This window comes from Sphaerodactylus townsendi, linkage group LG04 (genome assembly GCF_021028975.2).
Source record: "Sphaerodactylus townsendi isolate TG3544 linkage group LG04, MPM_Stown_v2.3, whole genome shotgun sequence".
NCBI lineage: Eukaryota > Metazoa > Chordata > Lepidosauria > Squamata > Sphaerodactylidae > Sphaerodactylus > Sphaerodactylus townsendi.
In genome coordinates, this window is record NC_059428.1 from 32,021,299 (window position 1) to 32,045,705 (window position 24,407).

At 42.4% G+C, this 24,407-nt stretch overlaps 1 protein-coding gene across 1 annotated transcript in view; it reads right to left on the bottom strand.

Moving 5' to 3' along the window:
- Positions 1 to 47: 47 nt before the first annotated feature.
- Positions 48 to 24,407, bottom strand: part of SLC7A1 (solute carrier family 7 member 1) — a 48,191-nt gene continuing 23,831 nt past the window's right edge. Inside the window, exons 3-12 of the mRNA XM_048495509.1 lie at positions 20,566 to 20,721; positions 18,264 to 18,438; positions 15,952 to 16,076; positions 14,284 to 14,506; positions 12,647 to 12,786; positions 10,620 to 10,722; positions 6,083 to 6,294; positions 4,907 to 5,073; positions 3,091 to 3,199; positions 48 to 942 (exon numbers count right to left, since the gene is read on the bottom strand). Coding sequence (XP_048351466.1) covers positions 833 to 942; positions 3,091 to 3,199; positions 4,907 to 5,073; positions 6,083 to 6,294; positions 10,620 to 10,722; positions 12,647 to 12,786; positions 14,284 to 14,506; positions 15,952 to 16,076; positions 18,264 to 18,438; positions 20,566 to 20,721 — 1,520 coding nt within the window. The 3' untranslated portion in view covers positions 48 to 832. The remainder of the gene's footprint in view (positions 943 to 3,090; positions 3,200 to 4,906; positions 5,074 to 6,082; positions 6,295 to 10,619; positions 10,723 to 12,646; positions 12,787 to 14,283; positions 14,507 to 15,951; positions 16,077 to 18,263; positions 18,439 to 20,565; positions 20,722 to 24,407) is intronic.

Here is a 24,407-nt window from a genome sequence, read left to right on the forward strand (position 1 = left end):
AATAACAACCCACCCACCCCCACCCCCCCACCCCCATGGCAGACCCGCAAAAGTACTCTTGATCTTTGAAAATTTAAGGTAGGAGATGAACAAGGAACCACGTATTCTACATAGCATTACATCATAAGCTAGAAGCTTCTCTCACAAGCGGCGGGATTCGCCAGACAGCTGTTTGTATCACAAGAACCAGAATCCGGCCTGCAAGCAACTATCGGCTAAGATTGCTGCAAGGTTGCACTCCAAAGCACAGGAATTACCTGCACGCACAAAGTCAAGTACAACGATTAAATAACACCCCCCAGTGTTTGTCTGAACCAGGTTAATCCTGGAGATACTTGCATACCACACAGGAGGTTGTCATTTACGTCTTTGTTTTGGCAAGGCCCCCTTGTTTGCGGTGGTCCAACGGGAGTATCTTTGCAGATAACGCAGGGTCCCCTCCATTTAAATCCAAGGATGGTACCTGGAGGCGTTAATTTGCAGGCTTGGTCTCGCAGCAGCATTGGAAGTAAACTGGCACGCAGAGGAGCAGTTTTCTTGCCATATACTTAAAACCAAAAGAGGAAGGGGAGACAGGAAGAGGACATGAAAGAAAGCTGCCAACACCGGGGCAGTGTTGCTTGGGCGTATGCCAGAAGTTTTGGCTTCTTCCTTGGGATCCTTTATAGCTGCACCACCAAGGCAAAAATTAGCTGCAAGAGGCACTGGTGGGACACAGAGGCCCACCTGTTGTTCCACTAATAAAATACTTCAGGGTCCGAGAGAGAAAGGTCTCCTCCTCTGCCATCGATACTGCTCAGTGTTTGTTTGTTTTTATGTAACAGGATGTCAATCATTTGCACGTGTCTATGTTGTTATCTGTACTTCTCTCTGCATCCGTGGGCGCTGAATAGGAGGCCTCCACGCTGTGCCACACGCCGTAGGCAAAATAAATAAGAAAACCTGAAGGAATGAACAAAGCATTAAGGGAGGGCAGGAAGGTGTTTGATGGCAGACAGGACGTACCCATTAACCCAAGAGAATACGGTGCAGCTAATAGAGTGATTCTCTTTCAGTGGCTCAGGAGCTACCTGAGGCTCTTCTCAGTACCACTTCTTCAAGAAAACTGGCAAGGCCAGTACTCAGTGGAGCCTACAGGCAGCAGGTAGTTCCCACCATGAAACATCCACTGCTGGAGGGTGAGACACTTCACCCTCAAAAGTACTCTGGTAATCAAAAAGCTTGTAGCGACATACTTCATGATTATGTGTCTTTCTTTGGTGGGAACTAAGCATGCAGTACTTTCATGTGGCTTTTACAGTGGATAATAATTACAAATATGGCTCTCTACAAGCCACCAAGTACCTGAGCTAACACAAATACTGTAGCACAGTGGTCCTCAACCTGGGGGTCGCGACCCCTTTGGGGGTCGAATGACCCTTTCACAGGGGTTGCCAAAGGCTCTCTGCATCAGTGTTCTCCATCTGTAAAATGGATAAATGTTAGGGATGGGGATCACCACAACATGAGTAACTGTGTTAAAGGGTCGCGGCATTAGGAAGGTTGAGAACTACTGCTGTAGCAAGTCTCTGACTCAATCTCACTGCCAGTACAACAACATAAGAACAAGCCAGCTGGATCAGACCAGAGTCCATCTAGTCCAGCTCTCTGCCACTCACCGTGGCCCACCGGGTGCTTTTGGGAGCTCACGTGCAGGATGTGAAAGCAATGGCCTTCTGCGGCTGTTGCTCCTGAGCACCTGGTCTGTTAAGGCATTTGCAATCTCAGATCAAGGAGGATCAAGGTTAGTAGCCATAGATCGACTTCTCCTCCATAAATCTGTCCAAGCCCTTTTTAAAGCTATCCAGATTAGTGGCCATCACCACCTCCTGTGGCAGCATATTCCAAACACCAATCACACGTTGCGTGAAAAATATTTCCTTTTATTAGTCCTTATTCTTCCCCCCAGCATTTTCAATGTTTGCCCCCTGGTTCTAGTATTGTGAGAAAGAGAGAAAAATTTATCTCTGTCAACATTTTCTACAACAAACATATCCCTCTGGTTGTGGTGGGTTTGCCGGGCTGTGTGTGGCCGTGGTCTGGTAGATCTTGTTGCTAACGTTTCGCCTGCATCTGTGGCTGGAATCTTCAGAGGTGTATCACAGAGGGAAGTCTGTTATACACTTTGACAAGTGAAGATGCCAGTCACAGATGCAGGCGAAACGTTAGCAACAAGATCTACCAGACCACGACCACACAGCCCGGAAAACTCACAACAACCAGTTGAATCCGGCCGTGAAAGCCTTCAACAACACATAGCCCATTTTATTTGGAAGGACTTAATGAAACAAGGCTTACGACAGACTTTAACTCAAAAAATCTCATGGTAGAGAAGTAAAGGAACACTAAGGATATGGTTGGGACTCTTGTCCTCTCAGTGTTCCAGAACTAAATCAGTGAACAAATCAGCCAAAATCAGTGAACAAAAACTCTCAACCTACAAGATTCAAAAAGTAACCCATACTACACCTTAAGAGAGGATGTCTTATTTGTATAGTTCGTGTGGTAAAATCATAAGGTGATGTATTCCTGTCATGCTTTTACAGTGAACCCCTTTTCAAAATGATTATTTATTGTAATTTGGAGGTCCACTATAGGCTAAAGATCTTTCAGAGCACAATAAATAACAAGAGCTCTGATCACATTGGAACATACCCGTTAAAAAGGGTTTGCAACTCAAAAATTCACAGGGAGTCAATTTGGAAGAGCTTCAGTGTGTTAAAAACAAATGTAAAAGAACTGGAATTTCAGATACTATTGCAAATGGAGCATTGGCCATATAACTTAAAAAAACCTAACTATGCACTGTGCCTACTGAAAAACAGCAAAGAATTTTCCTCACTGTGTATTTTCTATTTTAGGATCTTGCAAATGCCAATGTACAGGGTGGGCTGAGGGTTTAAAGGAGACCCAGACTAGAACAAAGGTAATGAAAGAGAAAATATTGGACAATGGGGAAATGAGATCCCCCCCCTTCGCAAGTGCCCTGCTTGTATTTAGAATAAATCTGATTGTCGTGAAATATGGTGAAATATCAGCCAGCAAACTCACCTATTGCCATCCAGATAGCAAACCGTATCCAAGTGCCAATATCCAGCTGCATCATTAGATAAATATTCACAAAGATGCTCAGAATTGGAAGGACAGGCAGGCAGGGGACCTGGGAAACACAACAAGCACAGCTGTACTTCTGGATCACATCTACCGGCAGGAATGGAGCAGTTCACACAGCCAATTCTTGTGAGGTCATAAGGAACAGCTTCACCTACGATCACTTGTTACTGAAGTAAATTTCTCATCACCTGATCAATGTAAGGAAACTGGGGAAATTACACCAGCGTCCCGTCTAACTGCAGTTTAAAACTGAATGTGGAAACCAATCTCAGGAAGTGAAAAGTCACCTGGGTTGGGACTTTTCCTTGGGATGTGATACTGTCACATCTATAGAAAACATCTGTCCTACTATAGATATACTTGGTCGTCAGCTTGTTTGTTAAAAACCAACAGCCAATTCAACATGCTCTCCTTAATTTCATTGATGCTGTACCTAAATACTTAAAGTAAACAAGCATATAAAGAATCAGACATACAAAAGAATCCAAGTGAGCCTTAAATCGACCAGATGCCTACTGCTGAGAAATAGTCTTGCCTCTTTCCTACTTAGACACCAAATACCCCTCTACACTTCAAGCTAGCAAAGGTGGGAATTCTTTAGTTGCCTTCCTACCACCAAGTATGCCTGGACTTCTGGTCAACAATACTGATGGCCACGCTGCTACCACAAGCCCTTTTATTGGAACAAGGTCTGCATTCGAATACAGAACCTGAGCTACGTCAGTTCTTTTCCTGTCCACAAATCATTGCAACATGTCATTATTAGCAGAGTGAGCAGCTCAGAATTGCAGACCTGAAAGTCATGTTGAGTTCCAATCTTCCTTCACCCTCAAGCCCTGAAGAAAAACCTCTGGACACACAGGCTGATTATCCACAAGGTGTCTGCTGCACAACAGGGCCAATGTCCATCATGGCAAGATTTCTTGTATGGACGTATTTCCTGGAGCCCCGCTTTCACTCTCCGTTCTCTCTGCGGCTTCTAGCACGACTTTTAATTTGCTTTGTGGCTAGAGTGGACAGATTTGCCAGTGAGCACAGCTTTGCCCTGGACATCTTCCTCCACCCTTGGTCAGCATGCCTAGCTTTACCCTTCCCACTCTCTCACACTGCCCCTCCATGCCTTCCCTCTCGTCCCCAGTTCCGTGTTGCCAGCTCCTTCTAAATGCTCATATTGAGATATCAATATCTCAATACAATAATAACAGAGAGTTTGCTTTTGCAAGGAACAGTACAAGCAGGGTATCTTTTTTGCTCCATCTACCCTGCTCTACTTCCGCCCTCCCAGACAAACAGGAGGGCTTCTTAAAACTTTATTTCAAACAAGCCTCTATTTTAAAACAAGCCTTCCTGCAGCAGCAACAGTGGAAATGTTGTCTTGGCCGAACCCAATATGTTGCTTTTTCTAGGTCAGGACTTTCTTTTTAAAACTATAGCATTCCTGACTACTTCAAGATTTAAAGCACCAGCAGTTGTGGCATGACTGTTTTGCCATTCAGTGAGAAGGAAAAAGTGCAGCCTAGCCTCCACTTGGCATGACCTCTCACTTGACAGGTATATGAAAAAAGGAGTAAAAACACTGGAGGCAAAACCTTAGCTGTATTCAGCCAACCCGCATGGGAAATTTTGCTCTCTGTTCCCAACAAGTCTGTTTTCTTTTAGCAAAAGCAGCCTTTCATTAATCCCTCCCTGAATGTGAGAAGCCAACAGACTCTGGGATTGCTTTTCGCAACCTGCTTTCTCTCAGGCTGCTTACCTTGAAGGAGAGTTTGGTTTTGCTTTCAGGTTGTCTCCAAATAACCACAGTGACAACAAAGCAAAGGAGGAAATCGATAACAAGCAGGCTAATAACCCACGTGGTCCCCTTCATCATAGCGTCTTTGCCAAGGACAGCCAAGCTGCAGAAGGTGACGATAAGGAAACCTGGGAACAAGATACACAAGTGTTTGTTATTCTAACATAGTGGATAGAATGGACAGCTGCAATGGTAAAGCAGGTTGAACAAAGCCCCCAGGAACAGCCTCACACACACACGGGTGTAAGTAGAAGGATTCCATAGATTCCACTGCCCGTTTGCTGTATTGCATAAGGCAAGCAGATCTTTTCTTAAGCAGGAGAAAGATAAATTGTGGTCACTAGTCCTTCTTTATTGGGTTTATTTGTACCCTGAGCCTTTAACAGCTTGCACAAAATAGGCAAAAATGCAGCTAGCAAGCCTTTTAAAAAAAAATCACAAGCATTGTTTGATTTCCATGCCGGCACAAGGTGCAGTCACTTAGATGCTTTCTTAGGCAGATGTTACAAGTCAACTCCACCATGTTCTTGAGTTAAGAATTACGACAGGCCTTGGCGCAAGGGCTAGCTCAGTCATGAGCTGGCCAGATAAGCCTTAGCCATTATCCTCACCTGAAGAACCTTATCACAAGTGTATAAAAATACTGGGTTCCGAGAGGGTTTCTCACATCATGTATAGGAAGCACTTTGCATGATAGGAAAAAAATCCCATATAAACACTGTTACTGTCTTCCAGTTGTCTCTCTGTGTTTCCTCCAATATTACCTGGTTCACCTAGAGATTGTGCTTGGCATGCCAACTATTTCCAACTGGCCTGGAAGAAACAGCAGGTGAGGCAATGGCTCACTGGTCTCTGTTTTGCAAGCAAAATATCCCAGGTAGCACCACTGGCTAAAAGGATCAAATGATGCAAAACAACTCTTGCTGAGACCCTGAACAGCTGCTGGCCGTCAGAATGGATAATATTGATCTTGACAGACCACTGGTCTAAGTACAGTGCAGTTTCATGAATTCCAACTTAATCCTTCCACATTTTCCCACCTGATTTGTCAAATACACCAAAACCCTTCTTTACACCATTGACACAGAGCCACCACCTCCCTCAGCCCTGATTCCACAGGCAAGGCCTCTTTCTTACCTATGATACAGGAGGAGACATTCACCACAAACCCAGACAGCTTGGAAGGATCAGAGTTCTGGGGGAAGAGAACAGCTTTTAGGGAGCACTTCTCTTCTTCCTCTGGAAGAAACCCAGTCTGGGATTCACTGGTGCTCACAGATTCGTTGTTGTCCGCCTCATCTGTTGTGCTGGCCATTTGGTATGCCAAGTTGGGCTGCTCAGGTTGGTACCTAAGAGGAGGGAAACTGAGTTAGCAGACATATCACCTGTAATAACAAGGAAGAATGGCCTAGTTTTTGTTTTCTTCCATCTGGATATCATCCCCGATGAGTTTCAAAAGAAGAGAAGATCAAATAGCACCTAAATATTTTGGGTTTATCCACAACACAGCTCAGAGCTGAAGTTTCTGGACACCAAGGTGAAACTATGCAATGGGTACAAAAGCAGCATCTTATATTGAAAACCCTGCATGCTTCCAGTTGCCACCCAGAACTATAAAATAATCCACAGTCTACAGTCAAGTATTAAATTGGAAAAGTCTCTGTGAAAAGTTCTTCCACATCACATGCATCTAATGAAGTGAGGTCTGACTCATGGAATGAACTTTTATTAGTTTTTGAGGTATCTGTTTTTGTTAAATTTTACCGTCATTTTACCTAGATAAATCAAACCTACTGTTCTCTGTTCCTTCATGTTTAGTTATAATATTTCTCACATCATCTTTATATCCTCCCCTTCTCCACAGATTCAAGGGGGCTACACAAGGAAATTCTGAGGATTCCCACTTTTTAAGCAAACAGGAGAACAAAACGACTTCACCAACGAGACACCAGGAATCCCAGAATAGCCATACTGAGATAAAGCTTAAAAAGACAGAATTGTTTTTTTCTAAGATCTTAGCATCAGTTCTAGAAGGTTTTTTTTTTACATCTGATGCAGTCCAAGATGCAGTCCCTTTTCCTGCCTAAATTTAGTGTCTTCACACTATACAAGGGTCTGCACCATATAAAGTCAGATCGGTCACTTTTTAAATGGCCATCTGTCAGGGGTGCTTTGATTGTCTGTTCCTGCATGGCAGGGGTTGGACTTGATGGCCCTCGTGGTCTCTTGCTACTCTAGGATTCTATAATTCTATTAAATCAACCCACAAGGCTGTTAGCTCTTTTTCTGAACAACGGTTGTGGGAGTAGGCTAAATGGCCTTGTGAATAGAGGTGTCACAAGCAGATGTTATTGCAAAACAGCTTGCCAAAACAAATAAAGATAAAGGATTTTGTCCAGGCAGCTGTTATGCTGAAGGAATTATCAAATGTGGCATGGGCATCTGGCCACAAGCAAGTCCCAAACTATCTGTACCCAAGACTGGATGAGTATAAAAGGCTAAGCGACCTTAGAAGTACTGGTAGCAATGCTCCTGAAACAGCTGTGCTTTCAGGATGAACATCTGCCCTTTGGTTGCTGAATGGATAACAGATTCTCAAAGGCCTTGATCTGTCTTCAGTTGTTGTCAGCTCCTTTTGAGCTCAAATAACTTTTTTTAAATGAATGCCTCTTTGCAGTATATTACATGTTCATCCTTTTGCAGTGGAAAATGTTGTTAAGTCACAGCCAACGTATGCAGACCCCGTAGGGTTTTCAAGGCAAGAGACATTCAGAGGTAGTTTGACACTGTCTGCCTCTGTGCAGTTACTTCCTAGGTCTTCTCGGTGATCTCCCACACGAATACAAGCCAGGGCTAACCCTGCTTAGCTTTTGACATCCGATGAGATCGAGCTAGCCTGGACCATCCTTTACATCCACTGCAAAAGAGGCGACAGCACTGGATCGGTAACCTTTTATAAAGAGCCAACTAAGCCCGACTCCAAAACAAGAGATCAGTGGAGATCCGGCATTAGACAGCTCAGTTATACATCTGAAACAATACAAGTTAAAATTACTGATCAACAACATGTTGATCAGTAATCCATAAACTGGCTGTTACGAATACTATACTGGGAATAAATAAAGCCAGGAGCACTCTGAACAATTGTTTCAGTATATCAACATATATATGTGCATGTTTCACACTTGGTTTACTGGCAACTGTTCATTTCTTTCTTTTTCCTTTCTATAAAGAACTTCTAAGAATCCATAGCAAGATTTTTATTCCATAAACACCTTTGTTTTCTTTACATATTTATTTTAGCATCCCACCTACCCCTTCAATACAGCTTATTTAAAATTTTATTTTGGCTCTGTACTGAGCCATGTTTGGTCCTAGAACTATAGGTTACAACTCATTACATATCCATCCTTCGGTAGTGGAAAGTGTTGTCTAGTTTCTTCTGTAGCTCAGTGGAAGCGCAAACAAAAGATGCCAAGTTCCACTCCTAGCACCTGTAGGACATGGTGGAAAAGGCCTTCATTTAGTAGGACATGGTGGAAAAGGCCTTCATTTAGCCTGAGGCCCTGAGAAGTCACCATCAGTGCCAATCAAAATGAGACAATATCCTTTTAAATCCTAAATGGCAGTGGCGTAGCTACCAGGGGATGAGGGGGTGCGTGATGCACCAGGCGCACGCCTGAGGGGGTGCCAAAACTTCAAAAATGCATTAAAAATATTTTAGTGTTTTTACTTTGTCAGCCTGAAAGGGGCGCAACTTTTAGACTAGCGGCACCAAAATTTCAGGTTATCATAAGGTGACACTCCTGATGACATCAGCCAGGTTTGGTGAAGTTTGGTTCAGGGGGTCCAAAGTTATGGACCCCCAAAAGGGGTGCCCCCATTCCCCATTGTTTCCAATGGGAGCTAATAGTAGATGGGGCTTCCCTTTGAGGGTCCATAACTTTGGACCCCCTAAACCAAACTTCACTAAACCTGGGTGGTATCATCAGGATAGTCTCCTGAAAGTAGCCTGAAATGTTGGTACTGCTAACTTAAACATTGCTTCCCTGACAGGCACACTCAAATTTTCCCTAGATCCTGGTCCTTTCTGGTCCCTTCTGAGTGGATTTAAAGGGAGAATCTGGGCTCCCTAGATTAAAAAACATTGAAAGTATTGTCGAAGGCTTTCACAGATGGATTCAACTGGTTGTTGTGGGTGTTCTGGCTGTGTGTCGGTGATCTGGTAGATCTTGTTCCTAATGTTTCACCTGCATCTGTGGCTGGCATCTTCAGAGGCGTGTCACAGAGAGGAGTCTGTAATAAGAGAAGTCTGGATACAGTCTGGACTTCTCTCTGTGATACACCTCTGAAGATGCCAGCCACAGATGCAGGTGAAACATTAGGAACAAGATCTACCAGACCACGGTCACGCAGCCTGGAAAACACACAACAACCAACATTGAAAGTGATGCTGTTTGTCAGGTAGGTGAGGAATCTACCCTGAAACAGCAACATTTTCAATGTTGTTTAAACTAGGGAGCCCAGATTCTCCCTTTAAAGTGGATTTAAAAGGAGAATCTGGGCTCTCTAGTCTAAACAACATTAAAAGTGATGCTGTTTCAGGGTGGATTCCTCCACCACCACCCCCTCAAACAGCATCACTTTCAATGTTGTTTCAACTAGGGAGCCCAGATTTGTGAGTTGGGGCATGTTCTATAATGTGATTGTGACTTTGAGATGACATGGTGCAAAAATTGTTCTTTGGTCATAGTGGGGGAGGGCGGCCTTTGGTCGTGGGGAAGCCGTCCACACGGGGGGCCAAAACTCAGATTTTGCACCAGGCTCCATTTCCCCTAGCTACACCCCTGCTAAATGGCCTAATAGTTGCGTGCGTCCAGGACTGCCTACCTCCACTGAAACCAACCTAACCCTTAGGATCATCTTCAGAGGCCAACTTCAGAGGCCACCACCAACCAGGTCTAGATAGGTGGCAACCTGAGAAAGGATCTTCTTTACCTTGGCACCGATATAATGGAACTGCCTGCCCAGGGAGATTTGCCTACCGCTCAATCATTATTTGCTGCCAGCAGGTAAAGAGAATCAGCATGGTGTAGTGGTTAAGAGCAGGTGCACTCTAATCTGGAGAACCAAGTTTGTTTCCCCGCTCTGCCACTTGAGTTGTGGAGGCTTATCTGGTGAACCAGATTAGCTTGTGCACTCCAACACATGCCAGCTGGGTGACCTTGGGCTAGTCACAGTTCTTCAGAGGTCTCTCAGCCCCTCCCACCACACAGGGTGTTTGTTGTTGGGGAGTGGGGCGGAGGGAAAGGAGATTGTAAGCCCTTTTAAGTCTCCTCACAGGAGAGAAAGGGGAGATATAAATCCAAACTCTTCTTCTCTTCTAAAGACTTTTCAGTTACCCCTTCTTGTTTGTTTTTAATTAATGGCTTTGTGTGTACACATTTTTCAAAGCCTTTTTAGTTGTTTGCCACCTTCAGTGTACTAATGGTGGAAAGGCTGAATACAAATATTTTAAATAAATAAATATTGAGCTAAATGTCCCAATGGTCAGATCAGATATAAGGCTATCAGATATTATGGAATGGGCACATTCTGAAATGGTTATTTTAAGAAACCATCTGATGAACTCCATCATTTTTCTGGCCTTCTGTGCATAGATGTTGCTTCGTACCTTAATACCAACACGCAGGCAGCCACCAAGGAGTAAGCCAGGAGTGTTCCAATGGACATAAGGTCAACAAGATCTTTCAGATCGAAAAGAAAGGCCATGACAGCTGATGGGAGAGACAAAAAGAAAACACAAATAGAACAATATGATTATGTTTGACAAAGAAGTCAGCTTAACTGTAGCAATTTAAGACTTATGCAAACCTCCATTCAGTCCAACCTCAGAGAAAAGAGAAATGAGTAAATTGCACTGGGGAGTGGGGCAGAACAGGAGAGAATGGCCAACACAGAGTTTCTCTTCCAGTTTCTCCTGCAGTAATCTTCACTACTGAAGATTAAATTGGACAATGGCTGTCTTCAGGAACTGCACAGAGTCCACGAAGAAAAACCTTGAGGTCTAGAAAGTACAAGTAATCCTACATGCAACATTTTCAGTTGTTCATTCGAAGAACTGAAATTTCAGACAAAAACTGTAGTAATGAAAGGGAATGGATTTAGTAAACATTTGTGTGACAGGAGATGAAAACAGTCAGCAGTGAGAACCCAAGAGAAAAACAAGATATTGCAGAATGGGGGAAACTTATCATCCAGGAGGAATGCATACAAAGAACCTTTAACAGACAACTGCACATATGTCCAGGTTTTTTTTAAAAACCATGAGAGCTAGAAACTTGATTTAAAAACAGTCTTAAGAGTTCTTTGCATGTCACTAGATTCTACAGAGCACAAAGTATACTATACACCATAGGTGTCAAACTCGCGGTCCTCCAGATGTTATGGACTACAGTTCCTATCATGCTGGCAGGGGATGATGGGAACTGTCGTCCATAACATCTGGAGGGCCGTGAGTTTGACACCTGTGCTATACACTGTGTATATACCCTGACACTGTGCTCAAAGATCTCTCCAATTCCAAGACTAGTTTCTATCCACCAAGTTTTTAACTTCGACATGGGTTCAGCATAGATGTATTTATTTTTATTTATTTTATTTTATTGGATTTATATCCCCCCTATTCCCACAGGGCTCTTGGATGATCCTCCAAAAATCTTAACTGAATCATAAAACATCTGAACCAGCATTAGAGACCATTTATGGAACTCGTTGTGTACTAAAAAATCAGAAAAAGCTGGTGAAAGGCAGCACAAATATTCTTTGGGTACTTGAAGGATTCCTTTCTGAAGCCCTCATTATGTAAAGAATGTTTGCTGTGTCCCTTTGGCAACCATCATTCTATGTCTTGCTCCATACAGGGTTTGGGGGGGATCACAAGACCAAGCTATGCTTCCTTCCCTTCCCTGCACGCTAGAATTTAACTGAGACACCTTTGGGACAGATAAGAAAATACACTGGAAATGCAAGGAACGTTAGAATTGTTTTTTTTTTCTTTTTTAAACAATCAGTCTGGTAAAAAGTCCTTCAGAACGTGAAAGCTTCACACCTTTTTTTCTTATTCTACTTAACCTTCAATACTTGAAAACAAAATGCTGCCCCACCCTATTAATGTGTTAATGGGGGGGAAAGTCTACAAGGAACTTGGAAAACTTATTACATTTTATGCTCTAAATCTCTTTGCCAATTTAAATTATAAAGCTTGCTCATAATCTAGTAGAGATACACTGCATAGAGGAAGAAAACACAATATGCAACAGGAAGACGGATTTCATAGTATCTTGTGCAAGATACTGTGCCCGATTTGCACATTTGAGGCTATCCTAAGTATCGGAAAGCAAAGAAGGGCGCTTTTTTGTGGGGAGAAAAAGAAAAGGTTGGTATTCATATATAAGGCTGCACTGATTCCCAAGAATTGCCCACTCAGGAGTTCCCTCCACCCCCAGAAAAAGATGCCTGTGCTCAATACCAGCGAGTACTGACACAAAAAAGCCCTGGAAATTATGTGCACACCAACTGAACTTGACCACTTCACAGACTGAAATCATATGGCAGAAATAGCTGACTGCAAGCTTGTTGTGGCTAAAACATTGGTGGATCATTCATTTGTGTTGTTTTCAAATATGGCTCTAGTCTCACCTGCCACAGCTCCTGACACTACCGTAGCAATCATCGGAGTTTTTGTCCTCTCATTGACACGAGCCAAACACCTGAACAGGAGTCCATCTTCTGCCATGGCATAAATAACTCGAGGCATTGGAAACATGGACCCCAGCAAGCTAGCAAGAGAGAAAGGTGGAATTATTGTTAATACATTTCTTACATACCCATGCATTAGCGAATACAACGTAGAAACATTCCAGCAAAATGGTCTTCATCTCTACCTTAAGGCATGTACATTCTTTACAGAACAAAAATAATTTGCAGTCGCAGCATCTACAGCCAGGATGAGGGAGAGAAAAGAAAAGAGGCTTTTGCTATCTTGTAGCAGTGAGATCTGATAAACAGCCTTTACTCTCCCTAAAGCTGGAATTTGCCCTCAGTCTAACAAACCAGTCCTCAGCAGTGTTAAACTCCTTTTTAAGCCCACTGACTGTTTAGGATTGCTCTGTTAGAAGCTTCAAGAAGTTTATTCTGAACTAATGTACAAGCTCCTCTCCCAAACCAGCATTTTAAACTCCTGCTTTTCTGCCTAAAATGGAATTCAAGGTAGCTGATGTTTATGAGTCTAAAGACTAAAAAATATAAACAGTAAATTGTACCAAAGACAGCCTCGGGTATCACATTGACATCAAGGAGTGTCATATTGGTACAAGTGTACCAGGAATAAATGCAAACTGTGAATCTGAGGATGGATTCAGAAATGCCCATTCTGAAGTAGCAAAACAATTATGTTTTTGAAACTCCTGCAGCTGAGGATGATGAAAAGGTAGTTTATCTTTCTCTCACTGAGTCACCGTAGTGACCACCAGTGTGTTTCCAAATGCTTGAACTGGATCTTTAGGCAGCTATAACTAATACGCAACAGAGCCTACCTAGGTTGAATTATATCTTTCTAAGCCCGTCTGTATAAGATGACCAGGTAAATGGTCTCATAAGGGTGAGAAATAGACAACATCAAGCAAATATCTCACCTACCATTTCTACTCCCCGCCAACGTTTTAAACTATTGCCAGGGGTGCTTTCCTCACAACTTAAACCATTTTGAGAAAGTTACTTTTATTCCAATATCTAACACCTTGATTTCTACTTCAGAAACAACATGGATCTAATTATTTTATTTATTTATTTTGATTTGATTTAGTATCCCACCATTGCCGGCCAAGGCTAGGCTCAGGGCAGCCAATACACATGTTTAAATGACACAGTAAAACACTAAATCAATAACTGAATCAGACTAAAAACATCCAATACATCATAATTCTCATCACCCACCCATGATTACAAAAATAAGGCTGGATCCCATCTAAAATTTCTGCACATGGTGAGGGGCGATTTTTGCCAATGTTCCCCTCCTACAGCAGACCTCAGACAACCATGACCACTCCTCAACCAAACAGCAGGACTGAGGTGCATTTAGAGCTGTAGGCGGAGAAAAGGCAGGAAAAATCTATTTCCGCAGATTAAAATCCTTCGTTTCTGGAAATGTTAGGTGGGAGCTAACTCAGAAAACCTGATTAAGGCACACAACTCTTATATCAGCCTTTCGCCTTCAGTTTTAGGGCAGGTTTGCAATACCTTCACTGACCAAGTCGAAGGAAGTAGGCAACACTTACCTGGTGGAAAGAGCACAGAGGGAACCAACAGCTACCGCATAGTTTGCCCCTTCCCATTTCACGTACGTAAAAGCATTAGGCAACGGGCTGTTCGTATCAAGCAGGTAATAAGGCATCATGAGGGTAAGAGCAGCCGACACACCGAAGTATGCGACAAAGCAAATCAGAAGCGAGGCAACTATTCCTATGGGGATCGCTTTCTGAGGGTTTTTCACTTCCTCTCCTGCAAAAAAATCCACAAACGTAGAAACTATTGTTGCAAAAACAAACATTCAATAAGTCAACTCCCTCCTCGGCAGGGAAAATACCAGCCTTCCCAGCCACTGATGCCAGGGAAGGACGCTTAATCCTACTTGCGTCACCAAATCAAAGCCAGCAAGTCGTACCTGATTGACAAAACAGTATGCATTTGCCAAAAGGTAAATTCCCTCTTGCATGTTTTTAGCGTTACAATTAATCAGTTTGTATTTATGCAAGATTTTTCTTCCACCTGCACTTTTTTGTTCTCTGTTAAAATTTTGGGCAGAGCAAAAAAAACAAACCCCTGCAACATTAAAATTGGAAATGGGATGGCATCCATGTGGTATGGTAAATACCTTCTTGCTAAACAAATTAATATTCTTTACTACTACCACCATGAGGGAGACATGCTCAGCAGGAAAAACCACATAATCTTGACTACTCTATACATGAAGAATTAATAATGTTCAGCGAATTAGCATAGCTAATGACACAGTTACATTGTTAGTAACTATGACATTCCAGAATGTCACTCTAAACGTGAAATAGCTTGAGTCAAACACACCAAAACACAAACAAGTCACATGATCTAGCAAAATGAAATCTGACTCTTTTACTTGTCTCCATTTTTAAGTAATTAGTATTCTTTTCTCTTTTACTTGTCTCCATTTCTAAGTAGCATTTCTTTCCTTTCAAATTTACCGACAAGAGTTAGAAGGTTTTTTAAAAAAAAAAAACTCAAAACCATGACCCTTGTAATTCTGTCCAGAGACTATAATCTCTAAAACAAAGGACATGGCCTCCAGATGTCTATCCTGACAAATAACAGATAGTTATATGTCTATCCCATGTCATATAACAAACAGTTTGGGAAGTTCTGACTGTCTGATATGTTCAATCAACTAGAATATCTAGGAGTCTCAGGAACAACTTTCACTCAGTTGGGTGCTGTGTGGTTTCCGGGCTGTATGGCTGTGTTCTAGCAACATTCTCTCCTGACGTTTCGCCTGCATCTGTGGCTGGCATCTTAAATTTTCACTGAAAATTTAATTTACAACAGGCAGCCTTTACTTGGTGCGGATTTCTTCATCTAGCAAAACAGAGGCATTTAAAGATATTATCACCTGTGTGTACACTAAGTGCTGCCAAGTTACTTCCAACTCATGGAGACTCTTCACATCTCCAGCAAATGTTTATTATGAAATTTTGCTCAGTTATTACTTCCAGTCAACCATTCCAGCTAATACTTCGATTCTCTCCTGCAGCACTATTTACAGGTATTTCAAGCTACATGGTAATACAGTTAGAATTTTACTTTACTTTCAATTCTTCAGTCTCATAGTTTAATGCTATCCTGAACAGCAGCATCCAAAAAAGGGCTAAATGTAGACAGAATTCACTCAATCACTGTGAAAACTGTGACCTTACCTGTGGTGGCAATGCAATCAAATCCTACAAATGCATAAAAGCAGGTAGCTGCCCCTGACAGAACTCCAGCGAAACCATAGGGCATAAACCCACCAGCTCCACGTCTGATTTCCTCCTGGGTGACACTAAAAATATCAAACAAGTGTCAGAGGGCATTCTGTTAGCAAGATCCATCAATTCAAAGCATATATTTACAATCAAGCATGTTTGACAGAGTAAAGTTCTATTCTATATCCATTTTCAGGCTGACCCTTTCCTTAATAGACAGTTGTGATTCTCAGAGAACAAGAAAGTATAATATAAATATGCAATTTGCTACTGGTTTAAGCATCACCATTTTCTTTCAAAGAATCCTGGAAACTGTAGCTCATACTACACCAAAAACTGTTATTTCTTTAAGGAGATGCAAGACTCGTTTTTGGCTTTGCTAGAATAGAATAAAAAAGCTACCTCCCTGCAATGTGAAAATTTTTTTAGAGATGCATAGCCTCCATTCCAAATCATAATATCTAGTACTGATTTTATTGTTGTAAAACAAAATTGGGTCCCAGTTATCTGAACAAATGTGGGCTTATAAGTATTTTAAATAAAGTTCCCAGTTTCTTCAGATGAGAAAACAACTATAAAACAATGTAAAAGTCTGTGGTATGGATCCACCCAATGGGTTGAGGCTATCCAAAGGACATGCAGATTTGAAGTCAATACAAAGCCCAGCAAATTAAGGCAGTAATACTCTCAGTACATATGAAATCCCACTGAAATCTGTGAGAATTATTTCTGTTGGCATTGATAGAATAGGGCTTACATGCTTGATACCTTGATTATTTTCTGGAGATTTTATTCTAAGTATATATAAAACTGCCAGATTTATTCAGGGATGGACTGCATGTTCAAAAGGTCTTTTAAAGCCGTTTTGATCTTTCATTATTAAATCTTGCATAAGGAAAGCATCTGACAGCTGCTTGGGTCTCCAACAGTTCTGGCCCAGGGATGCTGAGATACAGCAACCCAAACTAACAGTGCAATCCTAAACAGTTACAATATTCTAAGACCACAGAAAACAATGGATTTAGAAGGGTATAACTCTTATTCAGATTGCTCTGCCAGCCACAGATGCAGGCAAAACGTCAGGAGAAAGCCCAGCCACACAGCCTGGAAAAACCACCACAACCAGTTGAATCCGGCCGTGAAAGCCTCCAACAACAAATTTGGAGTGAGCATACTGGGCACCCTGGAATGAACTTGAAGGGCATCTCTCAACTGCTAGAATCGCTACTCACTAAAGCATGTAAAAAACTTTCCATGGCTCTGGACTGTTGGAAGAGAAGAGTTAGTGGGTCAAGAAAAGGAGAAACCAACAGAGTAAGGAGATCCACCCACCCCTCTGAGCTCAGGGGTTGGCTCATGGCAGTCAAATTCCAGAGAAACTGAGCTCCTGGAAAAAGCAATGCAGTAGCCAGTGGTCTGAGCCAGGACAGAGACAAAGAGACCTCTGTACTACCCAGCAGGACTGAGAAAATCCTTCTCAGGGTGTAGTTTAGGAGGTGGTGAGAGGATTCCTTCTGTGACTGGAAACATGGGGCAGATTTAGCCATAAAATCTTGACACTTTTTCCTCCTTTGGAAGACCAAGTCTTTCTCCATGTAAGAAGGCGGCTGTGTTCGCCAGTTCTGAGAAATCCTGATCTCATTATTTTGTCATCTGTCTGCTATTCTGGGAGTCTACAGGCTCCACATGATTTTCAGAATAAATATCCTCTCTGATAACTTGAATTGGATCCCGCACCTCTCCTCCACGAAGGATTCTCTCTGGGACCTGTAAAGGCCATCCTCCACAGCTAAGCTTGATTCCTCTCAAGCTTAGGAACAATTGAAAAACACTGGAATTATACAACTGGAATTGCCAAGATTGAGAAGAGAACTCTGCAGCAGCCGGAGCAAAGCAAAGGTCTGGGCCCTAAGCCATTCTGTCTTGTTTTATTTCAACTGGTAGACATAACAGGCTCTGAAGGATGCCTACAGGATCCCCAGTTCCCAGAATAGTGGAGATTTCAGAAATGTCACTATTATTACAACAACCGGCGTATCCGCTTGCTCACCTATGCAGGGGTGTTAATATGCAAATAATGCCTCTACATGCGTACAGCAACAGCCCACTTGCTCATACCTCACGAGCCACCCCTCTAGTCTAAACACCTTCTTCCAAATTGCACCAAACAAAGCAAAACTGAATTCTAAGATGGAACTTGCACAGTTTGCATCAACACAAAGAAACCCACAACGTGCAAACGTCAGAAAAGAGCTGGCACTTACTTGTACGCATGTGATGTGTTCATTGTATTGTTCACCGTGTCACCTGGGAGCTGCCAATTTTTTATTGACCCCTTCACAAATCCCGAGACCATGACAAAGCCCAAGACAAGGACATTGATGCAGGTGAACACTTTGTTAACCATGGCGGATTCTTTCACTCCAAAAGTTAAAAGTCCTAGAAAAAAATTGTTTGGATAATTAGACATGTTGCAATACACCAAGGGAAAAAAACAAGGTGTTTTATTTCTACAAAAGAGATGTGTCATCTCAACTCACTGCGCTCCTAGTCTTTTCATTTTTTTAATTTGGCCACCACATCAAATTACTGATAAGCCTGGTTCAGGAATCTATTATGATCACAGCTTAGTGATAGAGCATCAGTTCTGAATCCAGAAGATTCCAGGTTCAATTCCTGGCATCTCCAGTTAACAGGATCAAGTAGCAGACTCACATCAAAGATCTTTCCTTGATCTCCTGGAGAGCTGATGCCAGGCACAGGAGGCAAAGCTGACCTTGGTAAGCCAGTGATGTAACTTGATATAAGATTGTTAGCAGCAGCAGCAGGGAGCAGCAGTGGCGTAGTGGTTAAGAGCAGGTGCATTCTAATCTGGAGGAACCACATTTGATTCCCTGCTCTACCGCTTGAGCTGTGGAGGCTTATCTGGGAAATTCAGATTCGCCTGTGCACTCCCACACATGCCAGCAGGGTGACTTTGGGCTAGTCACAGCTTTTCAGAGCTCTTTCAGCCCCACCCACCTCACAGGGTGTTTGTTGTGAGGGGGGAAGGGCAAGGAAAGGGCAAAGTTCCTTTGAGTCTCCTACGGGAGAGAAAAGGGGGATATAAATCCAAACTCTTCTTCTTCTTCATGCACTGCAAACTTGCTCTGAGCTGCACGGATAAAATATTCATGCAACAATTCATGTGTCTGCTACTCGTTCTGAGCGGCTTCTTTGCCAGTACGGCTACCTGCTAACAAACTTGACAGGCCTAAAATACAGGCACTCTCAAAAGAGGTTACCAATGCAGAATAAGGAACTGCCCATTCAGGGTGGAATAAAACAAGCAGCCTAAAAGTCCACACCTAAAGATCACATCTCTATGGTCTATATCAGGGGTGTCCAATTCTGGTGCTTCAGATGTTCATGGACTACAATTCCCATCAGACCCTGCTGGCAAGGCATGCCAGCAGGGGCTGATGGGAATTTAGTGCATGAACACCTGAAGCACCAGAGTTGGACACCCCTGGTCTATGTCCTTCAGAGAACCTGCAAAAAGAGGACTGACCCAGAATATGACATAGCTGCAATTTTTAAATATCTGCAGACTGTCCATGAGGCCAATTCAACAAATGCCAAAACACATGAATGAAAGGAGTCTGCATAGATCTCGCATTTTTATCAAAACGGTGCTTGGATTTAAGTAAACATACTGCTGGTTTTAATTTCAGCCTAATTACATGTGACTATGAGGCTGGAAGGGCTTTTTGTTTTGTTTTCGAATTCTGCACTTATACATACGCATTTTAATGTTTTGACTGTTCTAAAATAAACAGCATCCAACAGGGCGGTTGCAATTTGGTCGTCACCTTTTTTTTTTTCACAGCCTCTTGGCTGGGATGTTATATGAACTGGCAGCACATGGAGGTGAGAGTTAGAAACCCAAGTTCTTCTGCAATAGAAGAGAAGAGTTTGGATTTATAACCCACCCACCCCGCTTTCTCTCCTGTAAGGAAACTCAAAGGGGCTTACAATTTCCTTTCCCTTCCCTCCCCCAACTGTGAGGTGGGTGGGGCTAAGATAGCTCCAAAGAAGAACTATGACCCGCCCAAGATCACCCAGCTGGCAGGTATTGGGAGTGCACAGGCTAATCTAGTTCCCCAGATAAGCCTCCACAGCTCTAGTGGCAGAGTGGGGAATCAAACCCAGTTCTCCAGATTAGGGTGCACTTGCTCTTAACCACTACACCACTGCTGCTCCATAGCTTTTCAGCTGCCATCTCCCTAACAACCAATAATTCCATGGAAGGTAAAAGCCACTATTGCAGCCTTCCCCTTTTTTCCTTCAGCACCCAGAACATACTTCTTTTCAAAGCAATTTCAAACAGGAGGTGGCCACAGCAGCCCTGACGCTGCAGTTGCTCAACAGGTCAACCTGACACTTACAGCAAACAAAGAAGCTTTAAAAATAAAGCCAAAATAAATCAGGGTGTTCTCCCTTCCAGCAAAAGCAAACAAGAGGATTGCAGAAGAACAACGTATTGCCAGCCAGAGGAACTTCAAAAAGTGGATCCCTCCTCCTTACCTGTTAAGATTAAGATAATGAAAACAGAAAAGACGTCCGGGTATTTTGCTAATCCAGGAGCATCCATAGACATGTGCTTAAGAAAGAAGGTCTCGAGATGCTTGCCTATAAGTTCATCAAACGTTGCGCTCCATGCTCGGGCCACGCTTGACGTTCCTGTCAGAGAACAAAAAAATAAGAACCTGTGATAGTCTGCTGGTTGTTCAATTTAGAATGCTGGAAGAAGATGGAGGACAGGGGGAAGTGAGGTCTCTCGATGCACTGAATACGGACACACAAAAAGCACATAGAGACACTCTGCCAAAACTCAGGCACAATCCTATAAACACAAAGAACACACCAGGGCATCAATAAATTCAATAAGGGATTGTTGCCAATCCTTGCTAGTATCTCTCTCCTTTTGTGGTTACTTCCCATATTACTGCTGTGAATTTCTTAGGAAGGTATAAGAGGAGTCATTTGAGACCAACATGTCTTTTCTTGCTAAATGAATGGTGCAATGAAATCTCACGATTACTCCATTGCTATCATAGAATCATAGAGTTGGAAGAAACCCCAAGGGTCACCAAGTCCAACCCCCTGCACTGCAGAAACACCATCAGTTGGCAACTCTGCAGAGGACTGCACTGAAAGTCATATATAAATCCAACTTGACTCTCCCTAGTTGGCATAAGGACAGGCTAACACACTTTTCAATTGTATAAAAGTCAGCTTCCAAGGAAATGTGGATGTCAAAGTCATGACCAACCACCCTGGTCTGTCCTTGTCTCTTTGAAGTATTCATCAAATATCAATGAACCGCGCTTGCCAAATATTTGCCCTGCACTTAGTTTAATAGCCATTTGAAGTGTTAAAACCCATCAGCTAGACTTTTTGATCTTATTGAGAACTTCAGTTGGGAGAATCCTTTGTATCAACTATTGACATATTAAGTGCATTCTAGAAATTAATATATTCTCACCGCCCACCCAACCACTGGAGTCTTAACACTAGCTAAGCCTAAATTTGGATCTTACATTAGCTTAGGCCTTCTGGCAGTTTTGACAGGGCCCCAAAAGCTAATTCTCTATAATCCCTTTTGAAAATGAAAGATTCTTCTCCCTGGTTAGGCAGGCCTCTCCCACTGAGAGAATCAGTGCTCGCTTATCATTAAAATGTGAATGTGTAATAATCACTGTATTTGCTTGAATGGAATACGAGATAATGCAAGTAACCACCCCAGAAAATGTTGTACACCAAACATTTCTAAAGAAATTATTGGGCATAACTGTAATTGGTATGTAAATTTAAGACATTACCTTCTGTTTTGATGGTATACCCAGAGGGAAGAGCCCTAATCTTGCATATGAGTAAATATCGTGAGTGTATGTCTGACTTGCCATTCACATCCACACAAGCCTATGTAAACACTGTAGCTTTATTACACTGTTGTTCCCTCCCCCTACCCACTGCCTTTGAGGCTTATCTTTCTATAATTAATATTTCCTTCCTTGTTCAAATGGTTTAGAGCAGTAGTTCTCAACTGGTGAGTACACCAGTGGGATGCAGAATAAGTCCAGGTAAAATGAAGAGTTTTTATAATATGAAATAAGAATTTGCTCTCCTCATATCTACCTTCAAGCATGATGACGATCTCCTGCAAATTCTACCTGCCATGAATTATCCGTGTGTGACTTTTTTGGCAGACTGGTAATAATCTTGGACATTTGTTTATTTACTTGTTCGACTCTCCTACCCATCAGCAAGTGCCTCTGATATGCTGCTTCCTGCTGACCACTTGCGCCACGGACTATCCACTGTGTTTCTGCAATTTTTAAAAATGCCAGCAAACATATACAAGTCCTCCTTTGGGGAAAAAAGTGACTTTTGGTTTCTATCACAGTGGGTTCTTCGACAGTAGTTGGTAGGACATAGCATACAGAAGGTTGAGAACCACTGATCTAGATCACTATCTTTATATCAGATTTATGAAGGAGAAGTCGATGTATGGCTACCAATCTTGATCTTCCTTGATCTGAGATTGCAAATGCCTTAGCAGACCAGGTGTTCGGGAGCAGCAGCAGCAGAAGGCCATTGCTTTCACCTCCTGCATGTGAGTTCCCAAAGGAAACTGGGTGGGCCTCTGCGAGTAGTAGAGTGCTGGACTAGATGGACTCTGGTCTGATCCAGCAGGTTCTTTCTTATGTTCTTATCCTCTATATATTACTGATGTAAAAAGAATGTGAATAAGGAAAGTTGACTGGGCTCCTGAGCATTATGAGACTAAGGGATGACAATCTTGTTCAAGAATAAGCCCTCCTTTGCAACATCTCCACACATAACCCCAACCTGGAAAAGAAACAATATGCTGATACATAACAAATTCACCTTCAGGAGCATGATCTAGAGGAGTAGCTTTGACTCTCGAAAGCTTATAGTCTCTAACTCTGGTTTGTCTCTACTGACCTTGAATCTAACTGTTCTGATGTAGATCACAGCTATCCTCTGAAACATATTTTATTGGAGGCACTTTCTGTTTGAATTAATTGCTTTTCATAACAAACAAGCAAATAAACAAATACATTTTATTGCCTGCCTTGACTTTAAAGTGAAAAAACAGGCTGCGGATGAATAAAATAATAATGGTGGGTCCCAATCACTTTGCAAAGTCAATGGAACAGTCAATTCTTTGCAGCATTATCTGCACAGCAGGGGATAGTTTTGCATTGTGTCAGCCTGGTAAAACAAGCTTGGAGTTCCAGGACACAGCTGTGTTAGGAGCCAGAAAAGCAGACTGAAAGAGGATGTGAGAAAAGACGGACCACTTTTCGTATCTCTAATTTGCTCTGCTTCATTCCTCTTGCTGCTGAGTTTTCTGGCTTCATGCTTCAGTCGCATGAGCAACAGACACGCCTCTAAATTTGCAGGACTGCAACAACAACAAAAATTAACTCACTTGGCTATAAAAACCTTTCTCTCCCCTAAGCCCAGAGGTCCCTGAGAGAAAGGGGAGCAGGGGGACAGGACAAAGAAATTGTTACCCTAAGTACTAAACCAACAACAGTTTGATGTCATGCAATTGCAACAACCAGATACTCATAAAGGCATCAGCCTGATGTCTTTTGTAGGCCAGAATATAAATGAATCTAAGAACACCATGGGCAAAAAAACAAAATTGTAGTTTGGTTTCCTGAATTATCCTTGAGCACACCTCAGCTCAGGTGAACTATTCTGAGCATTCTAAATTGAGCTCTTCATCAGCCTCCTACTTTGAGAAACTGACCAGCAGAGAGAGGGGAAATTAATTCCACTGCTTGCAAGGAGTCATTCTCTGCTCACAACAAGAGTTATGTTTCATAGCATCTATAAATGCCTACAAAGCAAGGAAATTCCTAAAACGATGTGTACAAAAACCAAGAGGATATAAATAAATAGTGAGCTTTTGATGTTTTACATACAACCCTCCAAACCCTTCCAATAGCAACACTCCTTTTCATGAACAAATTCCCTCCTTGAATAAAATCATGTTGTGCTTCACCAAGGGCTACAAAAATAAACTAACAACTATTTCTCTCTTCTGCCCCCACACCCTTCCTTTTAAAAAAAAAAGATCTGAAAGCTTGGGCCTTGCTATAACAACTGCCCACTGCAGGAATATATTGCACATAATTGGGATGCCAACACAGACAAAGATGAACATTGTTCAGTTGCGTTCCAGTCCCTGCAAAAGAGAAAAAAACAACCCTGCTTCAAGCAGATTTTAGACACTGTTGCTATAATGATGCACAGTTCCCTAAAGGTGTTCCTGGAGCTGATGCAATGTTAAGGTCAACATGCTAAATTAAGCTTGTTATCTAGAGAAC